The 27405-nt window shown below is 59.2% G+C and overlaps 1 protein-coding gene across 2 annotated transcripts in view; it reads left to right on the top strand.

Annotated features, from left to right (window-relative positions):
• The window catches only part of SDK1 (sidekick cell adhesion molecule 1), a 553308-nt gene that overhangs the window by 489080 nt on the left and 36823 nt on the right, over positions 1 to 27405 (top strand). For both annotated transcript variants that reach the window (XM_053213474.1, XM_053213475.1), the window contains 5 exons: positions 419 to 478; positions 2394 to 2495; positions 23365 to 23480; positions 24998 to 25184; positions 26272 to 26409. In XM_053213474.1, the coding sequence (XP_053069449.1) occupies positions 419 to 478; positions 2394 to 2495; positions 23365 to 23480; positions 24998 to 25184; positions 26272 to 26409 (603 nt within the window). The remainder of the gene's footprint in view (positions 1 to 418; positions 479 to 2393; positions 2496 to 23364; positions 23481 to 24997; positions 25185 to 26271; positions 26410 to 27405) is intronic.

The following is a 27405-nucleotide window of genomic DNA, read 5'->3' as shown; positions in this document are numbered from 1 at the left end:
GGGCTCTTACCTGAGCACAGGCAGGCCGACAGCCGTACCTGCCGCGGGGCGTCTGGAAGAGTCGGCACCCTGGGAGAAGCCCGTCTCCCGTCTCCTCTAGTGTTGTTTGTGCTGTTGTGGCAGATTCTAATCCGATGCGTTTAATCAGAGGGTAAGCGCAGGCCCTACCTGTCACGGGCCGGGCGCCTGGCTGTCGCAGGAAGAAGTGCAGGCCACTCCCCCCCACCCCGCCCCCTGCCCTGGTGAGCCCCGAGGAAGTGCTCAGGCGCGGCGTGGTCTCTGTGGCCCTTGGACGGGCAGCGTGGGAGGCACAGCGGCTGCCGAGCGAGGTGCCGTCCCCTCCGTCTCCGCGGCCCATCGTTTGCAATAACCGCTCCCCGCGTGCTAACTGCCTTTCTGCCTTGCTCGCCCCTAACAGCCCAAAGCAGCTTCAAGACCGTGAACAGCAGCTCCACGTTAACGACGTATGAATTAACACGTAAGTGCACGCCGCCTTCAGCAGGAGGCGCTGTGACCGTGGGGCAGGCCAGGGCCAGCGCCAGTTGGCCTCTCGGTGGACCCAGTGAAAAGCAGCTTGGATTAACGCCTCTAATTTCTGGAATTTCCCCTCTCAAATGCTGTTCTCAACACACCAAAACCATCAGGGAGACAGGAAAGGAAACTTCTAGAAACTGAGGCTGGGAAGGGGTTTTCCTGACAGCGGGTCTTTGACTTTGGGGTGGAAAGGAAAGTCAGGTTGAGCGAGATCTCCCATCTGGCTCTCTGTGGCCTTTCCTTCTTTCTCTTTTTTTAACTGTGATAAAATATCCATAAAATTTACCGTCTTAGCTGTTGGGAAACGTGAGGCTCAGGAGCCGTAAGCTTGCTCCCACCACGTGCGCCCGTCACCGCCAGCCTCCAGGGCTCCTTTCTCTCCCACAGTGAGACCCTGTCCCCACTGGACATCCGTCCCCCCACCCGGCCCCTGGCGCCCACCTTCCACTTTCTGTCCCTGCGTCTGAGCCCTCGGGGACACATACGAGCGAAACCACACAGCCCTTGTCCTCTTCCCCTTGGAGCTCGGTCCCTGCCGGAGCCTGCTCGAGACACTGTTCCTTCCCAAGGCTGAGCAGCGCCCCACTGCGTGCACTCAGCCCATGTTGGCCATCCGTCTGTCCTTTGCCCCTTCCCTTTGGTGGCACCACGTCACTTGTCCTTGTCTTCCTGGTCCTCAGAGGGTCTCACGGTCCAAATGTGGGGCCGAGGGGGCCCCTGATGGGACCCCCTTCCATGCAGGGAGCCTCCCTGGACTGGAATGTGGGTAAAAGGGGGGCGCTCTCCCAGGGCTTACCAGTGCCATCCCATCACATCCCAGTAGTGCCCGGGCAGGCCTCAGGCGAGCCATTTTCTCCTCCCCCACACTGCACCCCAAACACACCCCATCGTCTGCCATCTGCCCCACGTCCCCACCTACTGCCTGGCTGCCTGTGTGCACATAATACGTCCCAGGCTGAGGATCAGCTCAGAGGGTTAGGTGCAGCCCGGGTTCCAGAGATAAGGCTTCCCGGCCGGACCTCGCTCCGGCCTTTTCAGTCTGGGTTCTGAAGCAAGAGAGGGGCCCCCACTATACCCCGTCCACATACGCCCTGGCTTGTCTCAGGTAACACTGAAGAGCCCCACGGTCCCGGGGTGGAGACTAACAAGCTACGGCGGTGGGTTCCGAGGCATCAGGGCTTCGGCAAGGCTGAGGGCAGGGGAGAGGCCCCTGCTGGGCCGGGTGGACACCTCTGTGAGGCTGGGGTGGAAGGAACTTGGCGTCCTGAGGCCGAACCTCTGCTGACTGGCGGCTCGCTGGGAGGCACGATGAGAAGCCTGGCGCGAGTCACCACTCACTCAGGGGGTCAGACCCGCACGTTGGGCTTCAGGAAAGCCAGGCTGTGACGAAACAAGATCCACCAGCGGGAGAACCTTCCAGAATGTTTTGGCTCAAAGGTCAGCTGCTTTTGCCGCGTGCCCTGTGTAATCCTATATACATGGCTTCGCACACCCTTCTCTTCCCAGGATGTGGTTGTGAAAGACTCCGAGGCCAATGTATTTCCTTTTTAACCACCAGGGTCTCACTCTGTCAGTTCTTACAGAGAGATTCTGGACCCAGCGGCAAAGCCCACATCACACTCTGTCACCTCGATTCTTTCCTCCGAAGGGGGCCTTGCTGCCGCCTTTACCCTGAGTGCAAGTGGGACGGGTCTCTGCTGCTGCACAGGGTGACCTTTAGTCCCGGGCCAGGGAAGGAGGCGGAAGGAAACGCTCGTGACGTGCCCCCGCGGCTCCCGGGTGGCACCGCCCCCTTGGTGTGGTTCTCAAACGGGGAGATGGGCCCGGGCAAGCTGACCGCTGTCTCCTTTGACCCATAGATCTGAAGAAATACCGGCGCTATGAGGTCGTCCTGACGGCTTACAACATCATCGGCGAGAGCCCCGCCAGCGCACCCGTTGAGGTCTTTGTCGGTGAGGCCGGTAAGTTCCCAGCGCCCCTGAGCTCCGAGAGGCCTGGCCTGGCGCTCTCGGGTGCCAAGCGTGATGCTGGAGGACGGGAGGTTTCCAGGTCACCGCTGGGCAAGTCGGGATCTGCCGAGGGCTGGAAAGTCCCGACGGCCAGGGTGATGCTTCCAGTCTTGCTTCCAGGCCCGACGGTTTGTTTGGCATCTGGAGCCCTCCCGCTCACCAGGACATGCTCCAGGGGAGACAGGCTGCGGCCTGCATGGGCATCCGGGCGTGTGGGGACCTTGGCATCTGCAGGGGATGCTTGTACTCTGTCGCCCTCGGTCCCTGGCTGGGCCTCAGCCTGACCTCGTGGCAATGGCCCCATCTCAGGCCTCAGAAAGTCACCCGGATCGTTGCTTGTACCCCTTTCAGATAAGACGTGGATCCTGAGTTTGTTTCAAGGGCTGTCCCTTCCGTAGAGGCATCGTGTCGCGTTGAGATCGGCTCGGGCTTCCGTCCCCTGCCTCCCCTCCGGCCCGAGGGCCCTTGCCCGCTCTCCTCCTCCTCTGCTGGGGGAACCCGGTTCGGATCTGTGGGGGCAGTGAGCGGGCCGTGCTCTGGGCCGGGAACCACCAGAACTCCCCCGAGCACAGAGCCCCAGGCTCGGAGAAGGAGGTCCGGCCTCTGGGCCTGCCCACAGAAACGCGTCAGGTGACCTTTCGCAATTCGGAGAGGTTACAGTCATAAACCAGATGGCAGATGGCAGCGCCGGCGGCCTAATTTGGCAGGCTTTTTCTGGAAAGGCCAAGCAAGGGATGAGGGAAAGAGATGCTTGAAGCACAGGTTCCATTGGCCTCTCTTCACATCTGTCCCCACAGGTTCCTCAGAGCCGACGGTGTGGGGGCTGGGCAGTCGGAGTTCGGGGCAGACGCCCCTGGCCTCCCAGGAGCACGTGGAGGCCAGGCAGGAGCACGGGCAGGGAGGGGACGAGGCACCCGCCGCCTGTAAGCGTGGGGCTCCAGTCCTATTCTGGCACCTGGGACCACGTGGGTCACCAAGGCGGGTGGGTAGAGGGAGGGCACGGCCAGCCAGCTGGGATCGGTGGTGCCTGAACTGCCCAGGCGGGGCCGGGGCCCCTTGTCTCCCTCCCCCTCGTTGGCTCTAGCTGCACCCGAGGCGGGGGGTCGCTAGAGGTAGACAGAGCCTTAAACCCAGAGACCAGGGTGGACGTTCAGGGAAAGGACTGCGGCCAGGGAGGGAGGCAGGTGGGCGCCGGGAGCCGTGTCGGCCGGCCACGTCACCACGGGCCGGAAGCCCAGCTCCGCGCTCTATGCCGCGGTGGCCCGTCGGCTTGTCTTGGGCCGTGGTCAGCTGTACACGACGTAAACTCCGCCGTCCCAGCCGCTCAGCGGCCTGGGGCACATTCACGATGCCGTGCCGCCCTCACCGCTGGCCGTGTGCAGAGGCCCATGTTCCCAGAGCCGAGCCCTCGCCATCCGGCGGTCCCTCCCCTCTCCTCTGTCCACCCCACCCCCCGCCGCCACCCCCACTGAAGCCTGTCTCGCCCGTTCGGAGTGTCTGATACGGGTGGAATCAGTCCCACGACGTTTGTGCTCCTGTGCCTGGCTTCTTACACTGAACGCGTTTTCGAGTTTCGTGGCACATCTCAGCACCTCGTTCCTTCTCGTGGCTGTAGAGTATCCCGCTGTGCGCACGCGCGTTTTCTCTCTCTGCATCCGCTGACGCACACTTGGGTCGTCGCCGCCGTTTGGGTTTTGGGAGGAGAGCCACTGTGAATGATGGCGCACGGGGATTTTCCAGCGGCGCTGGGCTGACGCCGAGCCCCGGAGGGCAGGAGGCCGCAGGCGGGGCCCGGGCCCCTTATCTCGCTCCCCTCTCCGGGAAGGGTCCCTGCCCCGTCACCCCCAGGAAAGGGAGGCTCTAGCCCCTGAGCCCAGGCTCCAGGGCCATCTGGCCCCACACACACGCTCTGGAGAGCCAGCTGTCTTGCCAAGGGCACTTGCAGGAGGTACCAAGAAGGGCTTTAAAGCCCCCAAGCGGACTCTCCCCCGGAGCCCTGGATTCCTCCCCCTGCCGCCCAGGACCCTGCTCCAGCGGCTTCTTCTCCAGAAAGCTCTCCGACACCCCGCAGGAGGAGTTCCACGTTTCTCCCTCTGTGCCCAGGTCCTTGGGAGCTCGGTGAATACCTCTGCCTTCCCTTGTCAGATGGGACTGGCCTGGCTTCCTCTTCATGGGACCACGACCACATGTCTCAAGATGCTCCTCGTCCTGAGCTTAGGACCAAAGGGGACCTGAACGCCTGTACTGTCCTGCGAACAGAGGCCCCAAACTCCCATGAGGATGAGGCAGGAGAGCAACTTCAGGGACTCCTGGCACCGGGAGGCGCCCACATCAGCTGCCATGAAGTGGATGGAATTCGTGTCTCAGGGCGGGCGGGAGTAAGTGGGGGGCAGGCTAATCCGTGATGCCTCATCCTGAAGCAAAGCGACGAGTGACGGCAGCATCTGCCCCTGACTGCCGTGACCCCCGTACCCTTGCTGCCCGAGGCACCCTCGTGAGGCCATGCTTCTCCATGGAGCGCTCTTCCTGACACAGGGGAGGGGAGGGCAGCGAGACAGGGTGCAGGAGTGAACCCTTGGGAAGTGGGCAGCCAGGGTGCTGGGAGGCCACCCCTTCCCTCCCCCCGGCAGACAGCAGGGACAGGGACCAGATGAGCCTGCTAAGTGCCAAGGTCCAGGCTCCGCACCAGAGGATTCCCCTCAGAGCCACACGTGAAAACCCCCAGGCACGTGGCCCCACAGGTCTGCTCTCCCCGCACGACCTCAGATGGGTGACGGGAGGGAGGGAGGTTGTGTGTTTGCTGCTTCCACCATAATGTGGGTTCCAGCCTCCCGAGGACACAACACAGAGGCAGAGAGGGCGGGCGGACACCAGGAGAGGGGGTGCCGTGCACCCCGGAGGAGAAAGGGTGAGACTTGCCTGCCTGTGTCGGAGGGAAACGGGCACTGACCAGGGTCTGGGCCCTAAGGTTCGGGACTCGGGAAGGAGCAGGACCACGGCCCCAGGTGATGAAATGGGAGGGCGTTTGGTATTTCGGTGGAGAAGACAGGGAAGCAGGCTTCTCGGTGCCCTGGGGCCGCAGGGGAGTCCGTCCCTTGTACCTGGCTGTGTGACCACGGGCAAGTCACTTAACCACTCTGGGCCCAGCGTTGAGGTATCACAGAGCAGAGGGGAACGCTGTGAGCTAAGACTAAGGCGACTTGGGTCCTCATGCCGGTTCTGCCCCTGACTCGTCTGTCCCGCCCACAGGATGAATGTGCGAAATGTGACAGAGAGGGCGGGTCAGTATTTGTGAACAGATGATTGAGACCCTGGGTCAGACACTCGATTTGCCGGGCCTCATCTGCAAAGCAAGGTGTTTTGAGTCAAAAGTCTCAGTCTAGCCCAAATGTATAATATTCAAGTCTGTTTCATTTCACGGAGACAAGGTGATTTTGAGGAAATTTCTCGTTGAGATTGATTTCTGAGTCTGGGCATTACAAATCGATAAAGATAATACATCAGCAGGGACTCCAGTTTGCAGGAGATAAAAACTCAAGGCATACAGGCTTAAGCTGAAAGAACCATTTATTAACTCACGTAACAGAAAACAGCTGAAGAGCCCGGAGACGGGTTCAGGCATGGCTGGATCCAGCATCCTAACAAGCTGGAATGCTGTCCCCTGTTGGTTCCACTCTCCTGTTTGCTCCTGTCTTGGGCAGGCTTCTCATCTCAGTGGCCCTGCAGCTCCAGGCAGCAGGAAGGGAGTTTGCCTTCAACAGCACCCACAGGGGAAACCCACTGGCTCTCCCGAGCCTGCCTTTACGACCCATCTGCATACCAGACGCTGTGGCCAATGGCCTGAGGTCTGCAAAGCCGGCGATGTCATCTGTACCTGAAGCACAGGGACCGAAGGGGAGGGAGGATCCCCAGGGGAATGGGTGCTCACTGTAGCAGGATGCATAGCACTGGTGGCAGAGTTTGCCAAGCGGCCAGAACTCTCCCTGGGAGAGGTGCAGAGCCCTGTCTGGGGATGCCATGGCATGGCTGCTGTTCCCGTCATCCCTAGTAAAATCTCCAGGCCCCTCTCTGTGTCCTCAGTTCCAGAAAGGAGCCCCATCCTGGCCTCCGAGACACGTGGCACTCAAGGATGGGCCCCCACTTGCGGGATCAGGCTGCCCTCCTGCCCTGGGCCAGGGCCAGGCACATGAGCCCCTGCCTGTATTTCCAGGCCTCCCAGGCCACTCTCCCCTGGAGCAAACACCATCTCTGCCTCCCAGAATCCCTGCTCTCGCCTCCCATCCCCGGGAAGACCCCAGCCTTCCTACAGCCCGGGCTTGGGGCTTGCACCTCGGGGGAGTAGTTGCCTCCCCGTCTCTGCGGGCAGACCCCGTGTTCCCCACCCTGTCCCAGAACATGCTGCACACACAGCCTCCTGCACGTCCCGTCTGCGTTGTGTCTGTGCACCCCACGGAGCAGAGAACCCGTCCGATTCACCCCAACATCCTCAGGACTCTGCCTGGAACACAGCAGTACTCTGGAGCACTGTGGGTGGGCGGGGGTGGGGGTGGGAAGCCAGCAGCCCAGCTCAGAGGCACAGACACCAGAGACAAATGACAGCAGGCGGCACCCCAGAGGGTGGAGACCCCGGGTCAGGGACACGCATGGAGGTCCCAGAGGGAGGCTTCCCCTGGGAAGCCCCAGCCCCCGTTTGCCCCGCGGCCACTGTTCGTTCAGGGAGGACAGAAGCCCAGGAGCCCTGACACTGTGAGGGCTTCTCACAAAACTCAGCAGAGCAGACCTGACTGGCCCCAAACCAAGCCCAGGGCTTTCCATTCAGATCTTCCACTCTGATCAAGAAGTGATCCCATCATGAACGCTTGGGGGTGACCCGTGGGGCCGGAGCACCTGCTCCCCCTGTGATGGTGGGGGTCATGGAAGCAGAGGACCCTCCCGCTCCTGCAGCCAGGAAAGGGGGATGACGGCATTCATTCTCACAGTGTGGGGACCCCTCAGCCCATCGGCACCTGCCCCGACCCGCCAGCCCAGCAGCCCCCGCTCGGCTCTGCTGTTGTCTGTTGCAGCCCGTCCCTGCCGCTGGTGGGCTCTAACCGAGCCGCCTTATTTGGGAGGCAGGGGGTGTTGTGAGAGCCTCTGTGGATTGGGGTTAGATTTCCTGAGGCCTCTGTCACAGGGTCATGGTGAAGATCCGGTGAGACGGAAGAACGAGAGGTTCCTGGCCTGGCGCCCTGGTCCAGGAACGCATGGACGGCTGTCGTTCCACCTGCTCTTCAGGGGTGGGACAAGGTGAGCCGCTCCTGACCGCCTCTAGCTCTGCCTCCCCTCTGAGCCTCGGCCCAGTTTCGTTTTGTTTTTAATGTTTATTTTTGAGAGACAGAATGCAAGTGGGGGGTGGGAGAGCAGAAATAAAGGGGACACAAAATCCCAAGCAGGCTCCAGGCTCCGAGCTGTCAGCACAGAGTCCGACACGGGGTTGAACCCACGAACCCCGAGATCATGACCTGAGTCGAAGTCAGATGCTCAACCGACTGAGCCACCCAGGCGCCCCTCCGCCCAGTTTTAAAGACAGAACACAGTCCCTCTCCAAACTCACGCGAGCCCATCTAGAGCGCTGAGCTGGTCATGGCAGAGGAGAGAACACCCGGTGGAACCCTGACGGGGAGATGTCGGCCGGGAGCAGTTCCGGCCCAGAAAGTGACTGAGGCAGCCAAGTGCTCGGCCTGGGCCTGAGCTGACGGCCCAGACACACCTGATGCTCAGGGCCTGGCCATGGGCCCAGAGACTGCGGTCTGGCTCCAGGACCACAGGGCACGCTACAGAGCCCACAGAGGCGGGGCGGACACTGTGACCCGGGTGTGCGGTCGGATGATCCCGTTGGGGCTCCAGCCATCACTGGACACGCAGGAGGAGGAGGGCCGTGGGCACCTGGGGCGAGGCGGGCTGCCGTGGAGGGGAGGAGTGCGTGTGCAGGGGCCTCTCGGGGAAGCAGCCCTGCTCCGGGGGAGGAAACACAAGGTCAGCCTCACCTTTCACTTCCTGCTGTGAAAAGCTGCCATCATAGAGATCGCCGTGCAGAGATGTTGGTGGGTCACTGCTTCCGAGGGCTTCTGGGCAGGGTGGGCTCGGGAGCTCAGGCCCCACCGCGTCCTGCAGGGGGAAAGCCACCCGTCTCTTTTGCCATATGGGCATCGGGCTCAGGAGGGGTCCAGCCACCAGGCCCAGGACCCTCCCCTGGCCTGACCATGGTGTCACTGGCCCCGGACAGACGCTTCTCTGCCAGGGTCCAAGAGCAAAATCAAAACCCTGCAGAGCTTTGAGCAGCCCCTCTGGCCTTCGGGAGTTGCCCTGTGTCACAGAGGAGAGCAGGAGGGCGCGCGTGTGGGAGGGCACGCAAGGCAGGTCCTTGGGTGGTTACTACTCTGGTCTCTGTTTTCCATCCTGTAAAATGGGATGACCCCAGTGCCCGAAGCACCGCCCGCTCCCAAGGCCCTCCCGCTGCTGGGGGACAAGAGATGAAAGGGAAGGCCCTGGTGATGCCTGGGGGTGGGGGCTGCTCTTCGACACAGCTGGGCTATTGGCAGTAGCTCAGCGGGGGGCCCAGCTGGGACATTCATCCAAACCTTCAAGTCTCCTCTTGGACCTCCTGTTCCGTTGCCTCGACTGTGGAGAGCCCAGCACTGGTTTTCCCAGCCTCCCCATCCCGTGGAGTGCAAGTCCTCCCCCCCCCGTGGACTTGCAGACAGGCCTGGCACACCGAAGGCCCGAGGCAGAGCCGTCCCCGGGGGGTCGGGGCCGCCGGGCCGGTGCAGCCCCTGTGTCCCGGTGCCCCGGCACAGAGGCCACACGCGCTCCCAAGTCTGGCTGCTCCGTCTCCTTCCCTGCGTGACCGCCCCGGCACCTTCCTGTGGACGTGCGCGAATTAACCTATGTGTGCCGCCTGCCCATCCACGGAGGCTGAGTGGAACCCACGCGTGCTCCTGCTCGGGACAGGCTAGGAGACCCCTCCACTCCCGCTGAGCCCTCAGACGCTCGGAGTGCACTTGTCCCCTCTGCCCCGCCAGTCCAGCCGATGTCGCAGGGTCTCTGGGCCCAGCCCTTCAGTGGGGGGCAAAATACCCCCTCCCAGCCTCCCGAGGCTTCTTCAGATCTTGCCCTTTGCATCGGGGTCCGGCAGGGGTGGCTCCAGACCGGGTCTGGGATTGCATCGGTAGCCCCCTCCTGGGGCTGGAAGCAGCGGGGACTCCAGAATTTCCACACAGGAGAGGCTTGGGGGCTGCAAGCTGGTTCAAAGGAGCTGGGACTCGTGGTTTTGGCCAGGTCACGTGTGGATCTGGTGAATGGTGTGTTTGTGCGAGGGGTTTGGGGGAGCGGGCAAGCGGGGCTCACTGCTGCATGGGTGACGCCTCCCCTGAACGAGGCCGGTGGTACCGATGGGGCAGGCCCGGGCCGGGTCCAGCTGGCAGGGGACCTTCGCAAACAACCTCTCGGGTTCTTCCTGCTGTTCTGCCGACGGGGGACGCTGGCATGGGGCGCTGGGTGCGGGACCTCACGGTCTCAAACAAACCCTCTGTGAACACTGTTGCCAGTCTTTTTTTAAAACCTCTCTGGTTCTCTCCTTGGGGGAAAACGCTAGACGCAGAACCCCTGGCTCAAAGGACATGAGCGATTTTTGCTTGGAGGAACCTAAACACACTGACACCCCGCTTAGTGGCGACCAGGATGTGGGTCTCGTGGCCTCTCTGCATCCACATTTAGGTCCTGCCTCGTCTGTTAGGAGAAAAATCTCTGTCACTGTTGTTCAGTCCTCAGGCCTGTAAGTCACTGCTCTGCCATTAACTGCCCGTGACTGTAGGCGGTGCTGTTTCGCACCGGCTTCCTCTTCTCGGGCTGATGTGTGAGGGCTCCGTTTACATTAGGGATGTCACGTTCCACCCTGCTGGTGGCCCACGCCTTCCCTTTTCTGTTGTTCGTTGCTGATTTCCCTGTGTTCCAGTTGTGTGTCAGGGCCCTGGACGTGCTGGACCACCGCTTGCATCCAGGAGCCCCGCGTCTAGCTAGACTGTCTTCCAGATTTTCACGGTTTCATTTCTCCCAGACGCCCCCTAACGCCTCCAGAATCGGCCTTGGTGCCTGGTCAAAGTGAGCTTCTCAGGGGTCGGTTTTCGGAGACCTCGCTCCGATCCCACCATTTCCGCGTGACCTCTCCTCCCGATGCCCTAGTGCCGCCGTCCCCTCGCCCGCCCCCCCTTTATTACGCGTTCTTCCTGTTTAGTGGCGCTCGTCCTGTTTTTTGTCCTACAGAACTTCTCAGCCATTCTTAGGAACTTTGCCATCATTTTGACAAATTCTGCCGGGTTTTTGCGGAACGTGTGTCACATTCCAAACGGATATAAAAGTGCCCCGAGGAGTCACGGAGCTCACCCTCCCTCAGCAGACCTTTCTCCCCCTCACCGCCCCCCTCCCTCCCTGGAGCGGCCGTGCCCTTGGCTGCACCCTGGGAGTCACCTGGACTGGGTCCGGGCAGGGTGATCTCTGGGAGCCCTGACACCCCAGCAGCTTGTCCTCACTGTACCCACAGCAGCCAGAGTCCCAGGCCCACCTGGCTGTCCAGGCACCGCAGTTGTCCCTCTGGGAAAAAGAAGGACTGGCAAGGTTCTGTCTCCAAAAGAGGGAGTCAGGACTTTCCCCTGGGCCCGGTGGGAAGCGCCCACGAGAGGTCAGGTCAGCAGTGCCCCGTGTGGGGCCTTTGACTGAAACACGACACCTTTTGCTAAAGAGGGAAAACAGACGGTCCCACACTGCAGTCATTGGGTTGTTTCAGGTGCCATCGGGTGGCTTTGAGCCTGTGTGTCGCGTCACAAGACTGAAGGGAATCTGGGAATGACTGCCTTGCTCCTTTTCAGAGAATGAGAGACTTAGCTGCGAACCACCTTTCTTGTCAGCTTTTAATTACTGCTGGCTGGATTGGAAGCCCAATCTCGCGGCTCCTCGCTGCTGTGGCTCCCCCTAGTGGCAGACAGAGCTGGTCTTGAACCCCTGGGGACAGGTGGAGGCTCTGAGCGCCCCTGGCCTCGGACGGTTGTGCGGCCAAGAGTCAGCGGTACTTGTGCAGAGGTCTCGTCTCACAGGCCCACGGTATCTCGTCCTCGTGCAGCGAGATCTCCAGGTTACTACTCGTGGAACGCATGCTCATGACGGCATGGAAACCACGGGCAGCTTCGGTGGCCGGTCTGCCAGTCGGCCAGGCCGTGTGTAGGTGGAGGCACGGTTTGCACACGGGCTGTCATGACCTGTGGCCTGGGCGTCAGCTGTGGCACAAGACCTGCCGCGCGCCAGGCAGGATCGCTGTCGTGGCTCTCAGATGAGCAGCAGGTGCTCAGAGTTCCTCACCTGGCCTGGAGGCGGCTCCGTAGGCTCCTTCTCACCCTCTGGGGCTCCCATGATGCACAAACACCTGATGAGCCGTTGCCTCCGAGTCCAGACTGGAGAGTCCCCACCAAGGGGCCTCCCCCAGTGTCTCCGTGCCTGACGCTGGCAGACTGGGCAGATGTTGATGAGGACATTAAGAGCTTGCCCCTCCCCTCCCCAGGCGAGGGAGAGTTGCAAGGTATGGTCCTGGCCCTCTGCCACCTCCTCCAGGCAGTCTTCAGCATCCCTTGTCCCAGGAAACCCTGTCCAGAGGCCATGAGGGGAGTGAGATGACCGAGCCAGGCAGCTGTGTTAACTATAAAGCCACTGCAAGCACACGGGATAGGGTACTGAGCAGGGGCGGGGGGAGGGCTGAGCCAGGAGGGCCGTGAGGACCAAGCCGGCTGTGCAATGAGAAGCTCCCTGGGTCGGAGGGCAGGAAAGAAGTCTCCTAGACTCCTGGGCGGGGCTGCAGTGCCTCGAGGGACACGGACTGTGTCCACAGGTGTGAGTGAAAGCCCTTCAGCAGGGACTTGTGGAAGGCTCCAGAATCCCCATGTCCACCCCACCCTCCACACCCCTGCGTGGGTGATCCTTCCCCAACCCACCCTCATCCCATCACTTTTCTGTTTCAACCACTCAGTGGGTCCCCACTGTCCGTAGGGGGAAAATAAAATCTGCTCCTGAGACAGGCCCCTGGGACCCCTCCGGCCACAGTGAGCATCTCCTGGTCCCCCAATCCTGGACGCCTCTCTCCCGTGCCACGGGCTCCCTATGCAGCTCCCCACCTTGGATTGCTGCCTTTCCTAGCAGACGTGAGGCCCAGGAGATGTTGGTAGATAAATGACATTTCTAATAACCTAATTTCCATCAATGTAGGAAGGTTATGGAGAATATTTGAATGCCTAATGCTGTATCTGGAAAGGATCCCAAATATCGTGCAATCCGGAGTCCAAGTCCTCGGCCAGCTTCTCGGGAGATTTGTCTGATTACCATATTGGTGATGGGTTGAGACTTCTCGGCCGAGCGCCCACTCGCTCGCCAGCTCCAGAGGCCACTGAAGGGGGAAAGGCCCAGGCAGGCCCTGCCCTTGGGCAGCACACACTCTGGGCAGAGAGATGGCCTGGCCTGTGACCTCTGAGGGGGCGTGGCTGTTCAGGGTCAAGCCTTACTGACTGCGCGGTCTTCACGCCTTACAGAGACTGGCGTGCTTGCTGGGTGCATAGACGACGGGTCCTCCCCTGGAGGGAGGGAGGCATCGTCCCCACACGGTGGATTTGAAAGAGCTCCAACCCTCTGTCTCTCCCCGGAGCCCGGGGCCTTGCCTGTGCCTCTCCTTCCCCGCCAAGCTCTTCCTGAATTCAAGAACCTTCTCCCTTTTGTTTGTTGTGTCACTGCTGAGCAGGGAAGCCTGCGGCACACCCAGCAGCAGACAGGCCAGCTTCGCGCGCCCCCGTGCCCCCACCACCCGCTCCGCCGCAGCACCGACGCGGGGTCTTGCTTCCTTGGGACTTGCACTTGTGCCCTCTGCCCACTGGCTCAGAAGCATTTCTCAGACATTCTGTCCTTTCTTTTAAACATCATATCGTTTTGTTCAAAAACGTCCCCAGCGCATATCCCTAAAAGAACTCCTTAAACACGTACATATGTTCATACGTATATAGTGTGTGTGTGTGTGTGTATACATATATATATATATATATATATATATATATATATATAGCGCCATGGAGCCATTATCAGATCTAGAAAAATTAATAACACCTTCTTCACATGATCGAGTATGCAGTCAGCACACAGGCTCCCGGGGGATTAACTCCCCTCCGCCTTCGGTTCCTTCCTCCACTTCGAGACTTAGCAGCTTCAGCCCCTTTTGCTGTTGGAAATTCTATGGCTGCTTCCAGCTCTGCCCTTGACCTGCTCTGACTGCGGCCGTCTCCAGCTCGGTCTCGGTGGCACCCTGGCTCCCGGCTCCGCCTTGGCCCTCTCTTTGGTGCCATTCACTCCATTCTGTAGGTCCGCTCTCTCAGGACAGTCGCCTTCCTTCCCACATCCTCAGGGGCCACGTGGTTCCCGAGTCTACTCCTGTGTGTGGCCCCGGGAGCAATGCCTCCATCCATCCCCAAATCCCATGCGGCCCCTCGGGTGATGGCCTTGGTTCCTCCCAGTCCTCGATCCCCATGACCCATCGGCCAGTCACCATTTGTTGACTCGCGGTCCCCGACATCAAAGACACTCTGTCACTTTCTCCTTTGTTGTGGCCACCACCCTCATTCACCTGCCTGTGGCGTCGTAGCAGTTGCCCAGCCGGTCCTCACAGCCAGTGCCCTCCCGGGTGCAGCCTTGTCATCCCCAAGAGTACGACTGTGGCCACGGTGCTCCCTGCCCGCTCACAAAGCCTTTCTGGAGAGACGTCTGATGGCTAAAGCTGACTTGGTCCCACCTGACTCTTCTCTCCAGCCTTCAAGTCCTTCCCCACAAAGCCCTCCTTGCCTCTTCGCCTCTGGCCCAGGCATGGTGGGGGCCCCCTGCATGCCCCACAGCTCACAGCCTGCAGCTCACCCTGGAGGGAGGAATGGACATCTGTATCCTGCACGAGGTACACCTGCTGCCTGGGGACAGATGCCCTAAGTTTCATCCCGAGGCCCCAGGCCTCTCTTGTGCCTTGACCTCCCCAGCACGTGCCTTGTAGTCGTTCGATGACTAGCTGATCGTGGGCTCTCACCTCCCCAGCTTGTTTGGGGCAGGCCAGCATCCCTGAGGCCACACCTGGAACAGGACGCTCTGGGCTCAGATTCCAGCCTGCCCTTGTCGGAACGCTGTCTCACTTCCCTTCCTGTAAAGCAGGAAGGTCTGCGCCGGCCTCCCTGGTGGCGGGGAGGAGGGCGTCCGTAGGCCTGCAGCTGCCCCGCCCCCGCTGTCAGAGCTGGGGTGAGGGGCAGCCCAGCTTGTGCAGGGCGGAGGCTTACTTCCACGTCTCCCTGCTGGCGACCTGATCCCCAGCCTCACTCGGACACAACCTTCTTCAACCGGTTCCTTTGATCTGGAGCTTTGCCTGGAGGTCACCTGGCATCGGGCACAGTGGGTCCCAGCATTGGGACGTGGGAGGAGAGTAGGAACTAGGGGGAGACACCCCGCGACCCTGCCTGCAGTGTCCTTTGTCTTGGCTCAAACTTGCCACGTCCCAGAGGGTGTGGGGCTCAGAGGTTACCTTCATTTTACAGGTGAGAAAAACGGAAGCACCCAAGCTTCCGGAGAATTCTCCAGGAATGCTCAGCTGGTCAGTGGTGGCAGGACACATCAGTGTAGCCACCTCATCCAAGGAAGCTATTTTTCTTAGAAAACAAGGCCCTCTGGAATCAAAATCAGAACATGGGGTTTCAAAAATTGAGAAAACCACGGGAGCGCCTGGGTGGCTCGGCTGATGAAGCGTCCAACTTCAGCTCAGGTCCCGATCTCACGTGAGGTTCACATCGGGCTCACTGCTGTCGGCACGGAGCCCACTTCAGATCCTGTCCTCCTCTCTGTGACCCTCCCCTGTTTGTGCTCTCTCTTCCCCAAAAAAAAAAAAAATTAAAAAAAAAAAAAAAGATTTATCCCTTCTTTAAAAAAAATGAGAATACCATGAATAAAGCCAGTCTCTGGCAGCCTCATCCCCTGTGGCTTCCTGCATCGTGTCACCTGCCTCTCCAGACTTCCCGGGCCCCCCATTGCCTGCCCGGGCACACGCGTACTTATCCGTCCCTCGACCCTCACAGGGGTCCCCGGTGGCCAGAACCTGGTGGCTGTTCCCGATGTACCTGACGGGTCCAGGGTTACATCACGGGGACAAGCTCGGGAGGCTGGTGGCCGGGGACATTCCTCATTATACATGACACGACTCATTATACATGACAAAGCTGGCAGGCAAGGACCCCCCTTCCCATCCCTGCCTTTTCTGTATTGACTCAGAGCAGGGTCTGCAAACCAGGCCCAGGGGCCGAATCCAGCCAGTGCCCGTTTTTATATAAAGTTTTATTGAGACGCCCATTCGTTTGCTTACTGTCTGCGGCTGCTTTTGCCGTTCAAAGGCAGAGTTGAGTTGTTGCAACAGAGACCTGTGTCCCTCAAAACTTAAAATGCTGTCTGGCCCTTCACAGAAAGCTTCCCAAAGCCCTTTCCTTGGCAACACAGCCTTCTGGTTATGCAGACCTGAGTTCAAACCCAGCCCCTTCTGGGCCAAACAAATTAACCCCTTCAGGCTCAGTTTTCGAAGGTGTGACGTGAGGACTTGAGTTTGGCGAATGCAGTCCGCATAGGATGCGGGCTGTGGTTTGTGTTACACAGACCGCCAGTGGTTATAATGCAGTCGTGGCCTGGCAGGGACTGGGTCTTGCTCTAGCGGGACGGTCCCTGCATAGGCGAGGAGAAAAGCCCAGCAACAGGTGCCAGTGCATAGCTGGCTTGTCTGAGCGGCTTTCACCCCTGCATCTCCTGCCGGCAGGTGGTGGCAGTCAGTCGGTGGCAGGTGGGGACAGCGTCGATGATGGCGGAAAGCGGGGAACATCACTGGATGAGATCAGATGTTCGGTGCTCACCTGGATCACTGAAATAGCGGTGACAGAGCCACATTTGCGATTATGGGTTTGAAACTCTCAGGCCTCAACCTCCCTGCCTGTTGCAACAACTGTTTTTTATTTTTTTTATTAAAAAAAAGTTTTTAAAATGTTTACTTATTTTGAGAGGGAGAGAGAATGTGTGGACAGGGGAGGGGCAGAGAGAGAGAGGGAGACAGAGAATCCCACGCAGGCTCCACGCCGTCAGCACGGAGCCCGATGCAGGGCTCAAGCTCAGAGACCGTGAGATCATAACCTGAGCCGAAATTAAGAGATGCTGAACCGACCGAGCCACCCAGGCGCCCCGAAGCAACTTTTTAAGCCATGGTTTTTGAAACCAGCATCTTTGGATTGCAGCTGCCACGTGATCCCAGAGCAGCCCGCATCCCAAGCTGGGGAAGATTAAGTGTCCTCAGCACACCTTTGCTGCCCTGTCCCCTGCTTGAGTCCCCTGCCTGGGCCCCCCTCCTCCTTGCCACACGTCCAAGCTCACTCAGTCATGACTCAGAGCCTTCCCGATCTCACCCTCGCCCTTGCTCTGGAGGCACCAGTAGCAGAACCCCTCAAACCCCCCAAGCTCCAGACTTCCGTAGTTCCTGTGGGACGTCTATCGATCAGAAGGCCCGGAGCGGTGTTCCTCTGCACCCTCACGGTGCCAAGCCCAGAGCTGGGTCTGGACCAGTTATGAACACGTGTTGGACATAACAGGAGTTCTCGCTTGAACACCATGAAATCCCACATTTATGAGCGGTACTACACCAGATTCGAGCCCGTCTGGCAGAGCCCAGGATGTGCAGAGTCTGGGCCTTCCTTCCTGTTGGGTGTATTGGTTAGCTCCTGCTGCATAACAAATTTTCCCTGCGCAGCTGCTTGAAACACACCTGTGCCTTTTCACAGTGTGTGGGGGCCAGGAATCCAGGCACAGCTTAGCTGCGTCCCCCGCTTTGGGTCTCTCCCAAGGTGCCAGCCAGGGCTGCTGTCTCATCCAAAGGTTGGACCGGGAAAGGGTCCATCTGTAAGCTGGTGTAGTCGTTGGCAGGACTGCGCCTCGTGGGCTGTTGGATGGAGGCCTTGATGAGCCTCTCCATGGGACATCTCCTGACGTGGCCGCTGGCTTCGTCAGAGCAGGTACGGGAGGGGGCAGGACAGAGGGCCGGCAGGAGGGGCACGAGCTGTGGAGAGACACAGTCTCCTGCAAGCTCATCACGGTGCCACTGGCCACCGTGTCTGCCATGTTCCATGGTCGGAAGCAAGTGTTCCCAAGAGGAGATTACATAAGGGAGGGTGCGGGGAGCAGAAGGTGGGTCCTCGGAGTGTCTCCGTGATCCAAGGTACCGGCGTCCAGGGCTGTGGAAGGCGGAGTGCCCAGGACATGCCTGTGCAGCTCCTGGTTCATGAGGAGGAAAGACGGACGTTTCCATGAGGAAAGATGGATGTTTAAATGCGTCAGCACGTGGTGACTTAATTACCGACAGTCCCAGTGGGGACACAGGCCAAGCAGGACCAATGTGCCATTCGCACCCACTGGGCCATTCACCAGTCGGTGAGTGCGGGGGAATGAGCTTGGAGCAAGACACCGTGTTCAAGCCGCCTTACAGAGCACCTCCTCCTTGCTGGCCGCTGATCTGTACCCTCTCAAGACTTAGCTCATTTCGTCTCTGAAACCCACTGAGACTGGTATTTTCTCCTATTTTACAAAAGAAACTGAGGCTCGGGGAGACCGAACTGTGTCCGAGGTCCCGCAGGCTGAGCCTGGATCCTAAAACTTGCCATCCAGGGCTTTTCCCACAACCTCCGGCCTGCAGCCTCTGTAGCCTGGAGTCCATGGCATTGATTACTTTGAAAAATAGGTTTTCTGTGACCAGTTTCCTGATTTTTCTTGTTAAGCTTCCTTAGAATTGTGTTTGTTCTGGCTCAGCAGTGAGGTGATTGGAGCAAAGACAGGCATTTGAGCTGGAGGGCAGAGCGCCAGCCTGAGTGACAAGGCGCTGGGCCGAGGCGGCCGCCCCAGGACCCCAGGAACGTGGCCTTGAATCCCCTGCCCACCCCCAGGCATGGTGCTGGGAGCCGAGCTGCCCGGCTTAGAGTGTGGGGTGAGTGGAGACCTGGGGCTGGGTCCTGCTCTCTCCGGCCCCAGCCTCCCCTGCATGAATGGCAGCGACGAGCCCCCACCTCTGCGGGCCCTGAGGGTGAAGTGAGCCCAGACGCCAAGCTTCAATGCCGCCCTCAACGCCGTTGTCATGCCCCTCATGGGCTGCTAGGATTCCAGCAGCCATCAGACTCGATGAGAGCACTCTACAGAAGGCCCTGCAGATTTCTGGAGACAGGGGGCTGGAGGTTGAGGAAGGGGCGATCCTCGTCTTCTCTGTTTATCACAGATTTATAAAACACCATCTTCTCACTTTGAACTGTCTGTTGCAGGCTTTTAAAAAAACTACCGTGTGATGTCGCACCGAATGGTCGTTGACAGACCCTGAGTTTCTCGAGGCAGGGCTGGCGGCCTCGTGGGCACCGCGGGCATCAGGCTTTATGTTCGGTGACAGCAGTGATTCCCCTTTTTCCTGTGAACTGTACCCCTGCCCAGAAGGGAGCGAAGCCTTTGTGTCTGCAGGCCCGGCTCACCTTTTGAGATTCTGCTCCTTCCCGACTTCCCTGCTCTGAGTCATTGCTCTGTCTCCAGTTCTGACTTGGCCCCCACTGAGCTGAAGAGCCATGATCTGTTTAAGCCTCCTTTATGTATTGCGAAGGCCCAGGAGGTTAGATAATTACCCCGAGCTGGAGCCTGTCTCCAGGTATCTTGGCTTAGGGGAACAGATGTGCTGGCCAAGTGTGCTGAGAAGGTAAACTACATTAGAGAATTCTGTTTCCTATTTACTTCGACAGGAAATCAGGAAGAGTGTTTGGCCAGAAAGGGGTTGATGTAATTAAAGTGAACTGAGAAATGTGTAAATTTTTTGATTATATAAAGAAATACTTAACCTTGTTATATTAAAATGTTAACAATGATCCTCAAAGTATCAGTTAAAACTTTGCTCTACCCAAATAATGAATCACTGGGTTACAGAAAATGAAAGTAGAAACCTAACATGGCCTAGCATGATCTAGCATGGCCTATCATAGCCTAGAATTATCTAGCATGGTCTAGCATGGCCTAGTTTAACCTATCATGGCCTACCATGGCTTAGCATGACCTAGCATGGCTTAGTATAGCCTAGCATAGCCTAGTATGATCTAGCATGGCCTAGCATGATCTAGCATGGCTTAGTATAGCCTAGCATAGCCTAGCATGACCTAGCATAACCTAGCATAGCCTAGAATGGCCTAGCATGGCCTAGCATAGCCTAGCATGATCTAGCATAACCTAGCATAGCCTAGCATGGCCTAGCATGGCCTAGCATAGCCTAGCATGATCTAGCATAACCTAGCATAGCTTAGCATGGCCTAGCATGGCCTAGCATAGCTTATCATGGCCTAGCATGGCTTAGCATGGTTCAGCATGAATAGATGCCTGGTGTGGCCCCAGATAGCACTGGCATCTGATGACCATCTGTCTGATGTAACCCCAGCAGGTACCCTGCCTTGTCACCTCCATACCCTCACCCTTCCCATTCCTGTCTCTTACTTCGCCCGTGCTTCCCTGGCCCGTTGTCCCATGTTAAATCTGCCCCATTTTTGAAGGATACTCTGTTTCCAGGAAAGAGCCTGTGTCCCCCAGCCAGAAGTGACTTCTCGTGGCCCTTGGAACCTGCCCTCACGTTATACCCTGTATCATGATTATTGTGACCTGTCTCTCTTGTTACACCTGTTTTCACATCCTTGTATCCACCTACCCCTCAGCGCCAAGCCTAAGGCCCGGTTGACATTCAGGAAATTTCCAGCACATTGTGCCTTGGCAACAAATAACTACAGACTCCATGTGGCTGAAACACCAGTGGCAACTTCTCTCGTGCACCTTCCCCATCCTCAAGGCCAGCTCTTTCTCTCCAGCTTCCTGTCGTCTTCTTTCGAAGACACAGACTGAGGGGTCAGTCCCCGTGCAGGACCTGCTAGGTCAGGTGGTTGCGGGAAAAGAGGAGGTAACCAGCCAGAGAACCCTCTGGAAGCTTCTGCTGGGAGGTGGCCTATGTCACCCCTACCCACATGTCACTACTGCTCCCCTGTCATTGACCAAACTAGAGTCAGAGGCAGAGGGTCCGCAGGGTCCCTGCAGGAGAGAGTCTTCCACGGGCCAGACGGATGACCCTCCCATGGGAGGGGACAATGTTTTGGTGGAGGGTGGAGGGTCTGTAGCTCAGGACTGTTAAGTGACCAGGTCATTCTGGTGATCCAATGGGCCTGGAGCCAGGTGGCCATGAGCCAGCACTCTGCTCCCCAGCAAATTAAGACTGAGCCAGGGACAGCCATTTTGTTCCAGTGGCCGTTTGTTCCCCAGTGACTGATGGCTGGTGGCCACGTTGGGGGCAGCGAGTCCACCTAGGGGGTTGAGTAAGCTGCCCGTCCTGCTCTGTGGGGCTTGCCTGCCAGCGTGCAGCCCCCAGTACCCAACCTGCAGGGCCTCCCTACACAATCAACCAGAAGCCTGGGAGATTCCAGAAATTTCCAGGCGCAGGGTGCCTCTAGAAGCTGCGCTGTCTCTGGCGGCTCCGTGGCTGCCAAGGACTGGCTCACAGCTGTGTGGCGGCATCGTCAGCCCCGACATGAGACGTGCAGAGAGAATCTCCACTCTGCGCCTTCACCTTTGTGAGCCCCTCTTCGGTGCTGTTTGCAGGCGATCTGCTATCAGCAAATGCCAGAGCGCGCTGCACTAAATTGCTTCTAAAAACTGATTTCACGCATGTTCCCAAAACATTCTATACACCACGGGGGCGAAGGGGGGAGAGCCATCAGACAAGGGCTCATCAGAGGCTCCATCAGTTCCCTCCGAACATGCTCCATGCCAAACCAGAACTGCATCTGGGGCCGTACACAAGGGGACCTTCCCCAGTCAGGTCATCCTGCAGGGACAGAGACCCAGAAGCTTCCGGGAGCCAGAAAAGTAGGTCTCGAAACTGACACGCTCTGCTCTGTGTTTATACACATTTCTCTCTCTTCCCTGCCTGTGTCGTCATCAAAAAAAATCCTCACTCCCTGCGGCATTTTTACGGCACAAAAGCTCTGTGCGACAGGACAGCTGGTGGGCACATCGGAACATCTCAGCTTGGGGACAGCAGTTCGCGTGGCTCAGCCGCCCCGCACGCGACCGGCGGGTCTTGTCCAGGCACGTGGCCCCTGAATTCCAGGAGCCGCCTCGAGCCCGCAGAAGCACCGGTTTCTGTGGACCTCCGTGTCTGGAGAAGGGTCGTGGGCCCAGGGTTTGAAAAGGAAACCTTGGGGTTGGAGGTCGGGGGAGACCACGCACAGACGGTTCTAACCGACTACTGGGGTAATGGCCGTGCTCAATTTCGCCTTTCACGTTTTAATTGTACAACGTAATTTTGCGATAGAGTTGCCGATGGCAAACATGCAAAAGACATTAACTTTATTTATGTTTTGGATTATTAATGTGGCTGTTAAAATTCCTCCAGTTAGTTTTGATTGAATTGTTTTTTTGTGTGATTCTGTTGTTTAATGGAGCGGTAAATAAGAATTTCTGATAATGAGGCCAAGCATCTGTCACAACAACCTGGTGTGGGTTATTAACATTTCCATTAACGGCAGGGTGGGCAGCGATAATACGGGAACCACACAGTTAGAACAAAATAAATAGTCGGTGTCAGGCTGAGTGGGTGTTAATTACTATTTGATTCTATACTGGGGGGGGGGGGGCGGAGAGGGGAAGGGGTGACTCTCGAAGGTCGTTCTCTCTCGAGAGCCAGCGTGCTGGGCTGTCGCCCTCGGACAGTGGCTGTTGCGTGGTCTCCGTGCGTGGCCAGGAACGTGCTTGAGTCGGAAGGCAGTGCTCGTGGGCCCACGGGCCGAGCCCCCCCACACGGCTCCCAGGGCTCCAGGGTCCAGCCCAGCACAACCCTGTTGGGGTGCACACAGGTGGGAGAAGGGAAGGACTCCCACGGGCAGAGAGAAGTGCGTCCCGCACAGATGCCCGGCGAGGAATGCAGAGACGGAGCGGAGACGTGTCCTGTGTGTGCACACGTGCTCTCGGTGCCATCCCAGCTTCCCCAGGGCCGCCTGCCGGGCCACGGCCACGGTGTCCTCTCCACCTCTCCGGGCACAGCGTGGTCCCCAGGGCGGTAGGGCAGGGTCGCAATCGAGGACTGGGTCCTCAGAGTTCGAGCCATAAGGGGCCTGGGTAGAGGGCAGGGGACAGGGACCAGCCTAGGCTGGTCCTGTCGCCGCTGGAGGACGGCCCAGACCCGGGGAGCCAGGCTCCACAACGCGAGATTCCTGAACTTGGGATGGACACGTGGGTGCCTCATTTTCTCCGCGTCCCGTCCAAAACGCACTGCCTCCCTCCACCGTGAACGCGGCAGCATGGTGCGTACGGCCAGCGGGACCCACAGCTCGCTCAGCAACAGCCCCCCACCCACGTCCCGCGCCCACCCACGACGCACACAGATGACCAGATCACGCTTTTGTTTCTGAACACTCTGCCAACCGCGTCTCAATATAATTATTATAATTAATATAATTTTCTTCGTAATCCTCCAGATTCCATTTTATGCCAACTGAAAACGTGGTTCCGGGAAGGGCGTGTGTGGCGCTCCCTGGCCTAAAAGCTGCACGGCCCCAGGGCAGGCTCTGAGGCCGCCCACCCTGGAGCCAGGGGCCCCGCACGCGCCAACAGCCATCTCAGCCCCTCTCCTGTGCTGCTCTCTCCCCAGCCCCGGCCATGGCCCCGCAGAACGTCCAGGTGACCCCGCTCACGGCCAGCCAGCTGGAGGTCACATGGGAGCCGCCACCACCGGAGAGCCAGAACGGGAACATCCAGGGCTACAAGGCAATGCTCTCTCGCATGGTTTGGCTCTTCCTTCCAGGTCACTTGGAGGCCCGGAGAGTGGCCTAAATCCAGAGTTCCCAGCGGCTTCGCTGGAACCCTGGCTGCATGCCACGGCTGCTGCCCCCGGCTCACTCCGTCCTGCCCCGGCACACGCAGCTGACCGTCAGGACAGACAGCCGGGGTCGGTGCTGAGCGGCTGGGGCAGGCTCGGCCTGACCTTGCCTCTCGGCCTGGGGGTGGGGGCCTGGTTCACCGTGCAGCTGGCTTGTGCCCGGCAGCCCCTCCCTCCCAGGCCCCGCCCAGCACCCTTCCTGATGCTGCACCCGCTCTGGGAGCCTCCAGTATCTTTGCTGACAGCAGAACAGATCTGGCTGAAGAGAACAGGTTCTCCAGCCTGACCCTGCCCTTGGATCTCTGTTGAATATTTCATGAGGCCCAGGGCAGGGGGCCCAAGAATTTGCATTTCTAGCAAGTTCCCCCAGGGGTGTGGTTCCTAGGCACCCACATTGAGAACCACCACACTAAGGTTCCACATTAGCTCAACATTCCGGAGATGGGGCAAAGGAAAAACAGGAGGCCAGTGAGTAATTACCCGGAGTAGGTTCATCTGGGGGCGGGAAGCTCCTTGCACACCTGCCTGGAAGGCCACATTTTCGGAGGGAAGTCAGAAGGATCAGCTAAAAACAGCCTGAAGAAAGCAGCCCGGGGCCGTCCCTTGAAAACTCCCCCTTCCTTCTCCCGAATGACTCTCCCCGACTGGTATGTCGGAGCCCAGGTTGGTCAGTCATCAGCTTCTGTGGGCCAGCCTGCCCTGATGACTATTGGGCCAATTAAATGTCCATTTAAAAATGATTTTGGTCGGTGTTTTATGAAAATAAATACCTTCCTCCACGGCAGGGCTGTTACAGTGATTAATGAGGTAATGGGAAGTCTTACGAGCTTGGAGGCAAGATGCTATTTATGTATGTCCAAAATATGTTTTCTAATTTCCTTAATGATAAAGACATTGAACTTGGGTATTGATCTCAAGTCAGTAAGGCCTGTTCAAATGTAGGATCAGATTTGCTCAGTTCCAAAAGTAGGACCGGACCATATCTTGCGGGCAGGAGTCAGCAGTGCTCGTGGCCGGGAGCCCACGTGGGGGCAGAAAACCTGTCCCAAGCTCTCTGCGGCTCTCTGCCCTGTGGGCCAGTGGCCCTGGTGGCCTGGCTGGGTTTCGCCCCCCGGAGCCGAGGTGGGTGTTGTCTTTGGGCGGCCGGGCTCACGCCGGCTCAGGGCAGTGGGAAACGGTCCTGCCAACCCACCTCCTCCAGCCTCTGTGCTTGGGCCTCAAGTCCGCCTGCGAGCATGTGCAGGCCGGGCGGTGGGGGGCAAAGTGAACCCAGGAGAAACACGGGCCGAGGTCCAGTCCTGCCCAGCGCTCACTGGGCACCTCCCCCACCAGTTTAGAAACCAGGGCTGCCACCCCTTCCCCGTGGCCCCATGGCCCGCCTCCGACCTCTGGCTCTTATCGGCAGGTTTACTACTGGGAGGCAGACAGCCAGAACGAAACAGAGAAGATGAAGGTCCTGTTCCTGCCGGAGACCGTGCTGAAACTGAAGAACCTGACCGGTCACACCCCTTACCGGGTCAGCATCTCGGCCTTCAACGCGGCTGGAGACGGGCCCCGGAGTGACCCCAGGCAGGGGCGCACCCACCAGGCCGGTAGGAGAGCGGCGTGTTCTGCGGGGGCCCCTTCCCCACGGCCGCGGGTGGCCGAGCCAGGCTGGATGAGCGGCCCCTCCCTGTCCCCACAGCCCTTTGCTCTGCCCAGCCTGTGACGCACGGCTGTCGTGTGCCCGGGGCTTTCTGGAGAGAAAGGCCTGGGTTGCATTCAGCTGCTTTCCCCAGTGCCCAGCCCTGGCCTGCTGCGCGGCGGTGCCCGTGAGACGGCACCTGTTTCCCGAGGACCCTCCCGGGTCGCCGAGGGCAGGAGGGCTCCGCCTCCGCACCCAGGCCTCCTTCCGGTTCCCTCGGGGAGCTTCTTACCGGGGCTCGGCACCGGCGTGTCCAGATCCCAGGGGAAGTGAGTTCTTTGTACGCCGAGCCCAGGCCACAGCGTCGGGCGCTTCCAGGGTCGCCGGGTTTCAGGGCCACACCCGCAAGGCCGTTTCTGGAATCCAGGGTGGGTCACCCGTTCCTCACCAGAGCACTGGGGACTGGGCAGGCCATGGAGCAAAAGGGCCCCCAGGGATTGGAAAGACAGCACATGGGGGTGTGGAGGGCTGATTGGGGGGGGGGGGGCCAGCTCCGGGCACAGACTCCCACACGGAGCCCAGGCAGGGGGCGGTGAGCAGGGTCAGCAACCCGGCCACCGCCTGGCTGTCTGCGTTCTGTGGGCAGCTTCCCCCCGCCCGGGGCCTCACTGGGCCCCCCTGTCCCCAGTCCGAGGGCGGACACTGTGACGTTTCAGAGGAGGGCCGGCTGGGGCCCCAAGGGAGAGGCCAGGAGAGGTGGGCAGAGCCTCACGGGGCTGTCTGCATTTCATTCTTTACTCATCTTTCTGCCTTTGTCACCGCGTCCCTTAGGCTCCTTGTGTTTAAACCCCCATCATCTTGTCTCCTCTTCTCGGGAGAGTCCAGGTGTCTGATTGATCCTGGGAAGTTCAGAGGTGGTCTCACGGCGTTGAGACTTTTACGGAGTTGAAAATAACATCTAGTAGCGCTTTTATCGTACGTGGAGGCACAGACATGTGTGGAAATGGTCTATAAAGGAGCTTTACCAACAGTCCCTTCACATCCCATTCTTCCAGCTCCGGGGACCCCCAGCTTTTTGGCGTTCTCAGAAATAACCTCTACCACGCTTAACGTCTCGTGGGGCGAGCCGGTGGCAGCCAATGGCATCCTGCAGGGCTACCGAGTGGTCTACGAGCCCTTAGCGCCCGTGCAAGGTAAGGCCAGGGGCGCGCACGGGGAGGGCACGGCACTCCACAGCATCTGCACGGCGGGGAGTCTTGTCTGCCAGAGGCACAGCGAGGAGGGCGTAAAGCCCAGTACGAGGGGGGGGACAGAAGAGGAAACCAGCAGCTTCCGGGCAGGAGGGGGTGCCGGCCGAGCAGCGCCTGGCAAGGGGCTCGGAGCCTGGGCTCTGGGGGTGTGGAGCGGGGACCGGGGATGCGCGTGTTCGCGGCGGAGCCCGGGGGACCCGCCCACTGCACGGGAAAGGGGCAGAGACGGGAGCGCACCCTCGCCCCTTGGTCCCGGAGGTGCTGATCCGCCCCTGCTGCCTTGCTGCCTGTCTCTGGTGCCGTTGTAATTTCTGACGCGTCTGTCTCCTCCCCGCTCGCTGCTGCCCCGCTGTCAGAGGGCTCCGCGGGCACTTTTTTCTCGCCCACTCTGTGCCCGGCACCGGTGCCACAGGAGGGCGCCCGGCCGAGGGCGGGCTTCCCCCGGAAACGCCCACGGCCAGACTGTAAACGTTGTAGATTATTTAATGCCTAGGAGGAGAAAATATAACCAACACATCAAATAATATTGGCGCTCCATTTAAAGCCGTGATAAAAGTTTCCTTTTAAAATAAGTACATTCAAGTAAAACGGGGGGCTGATTTGAGGAAAATTTAAGCACCAGATTTCATTTCATCGAATCTAAAATGCGATTATCGACTCTAAGATTCATTGTTATTTTACGAAGTGCTAAGAAAGAAAAAAGGCCGGCCGTAAACCGCAGCCCAGTATGTTGGCATCATCAACCTCAAATCAGAGATATAAACACGTGAGGGGAGAGAGTCTCAGACAAGCGATGGATGCGCTTTGGTAAATAACAGTAGAGGTGGTACGGGTGTGCGGTATGTGAAATGGCGGAGGGCACGGGCCCGGCCCCGAGATGGCGCGGCCACACCCGCTGCGTCCTCTTCAGGGCCCAGTGCCTGCGTGGGGACCAGGTGG

This window comes from Acinonyx jubatus, chromosome E3, assembly GCF_027475565.1.
Source record: "Acinonyx jubatus isolate Ajub_Pintada_27869175 chromosome E3, VMU_Ajub_asm_v1.0, whole genome shotgun sequence".
In the NCBI taxonomy this organism is placed as follows: domain Eukaryota; kingdom Metazoa; phylum Chordata; class Mammalia; order Carnivora; family Felidae; genus Acinonyx; species Acinonyx jubatus.
This window is presented reverse-complemented; position numbering and strand designations above follow the sequence as displayed.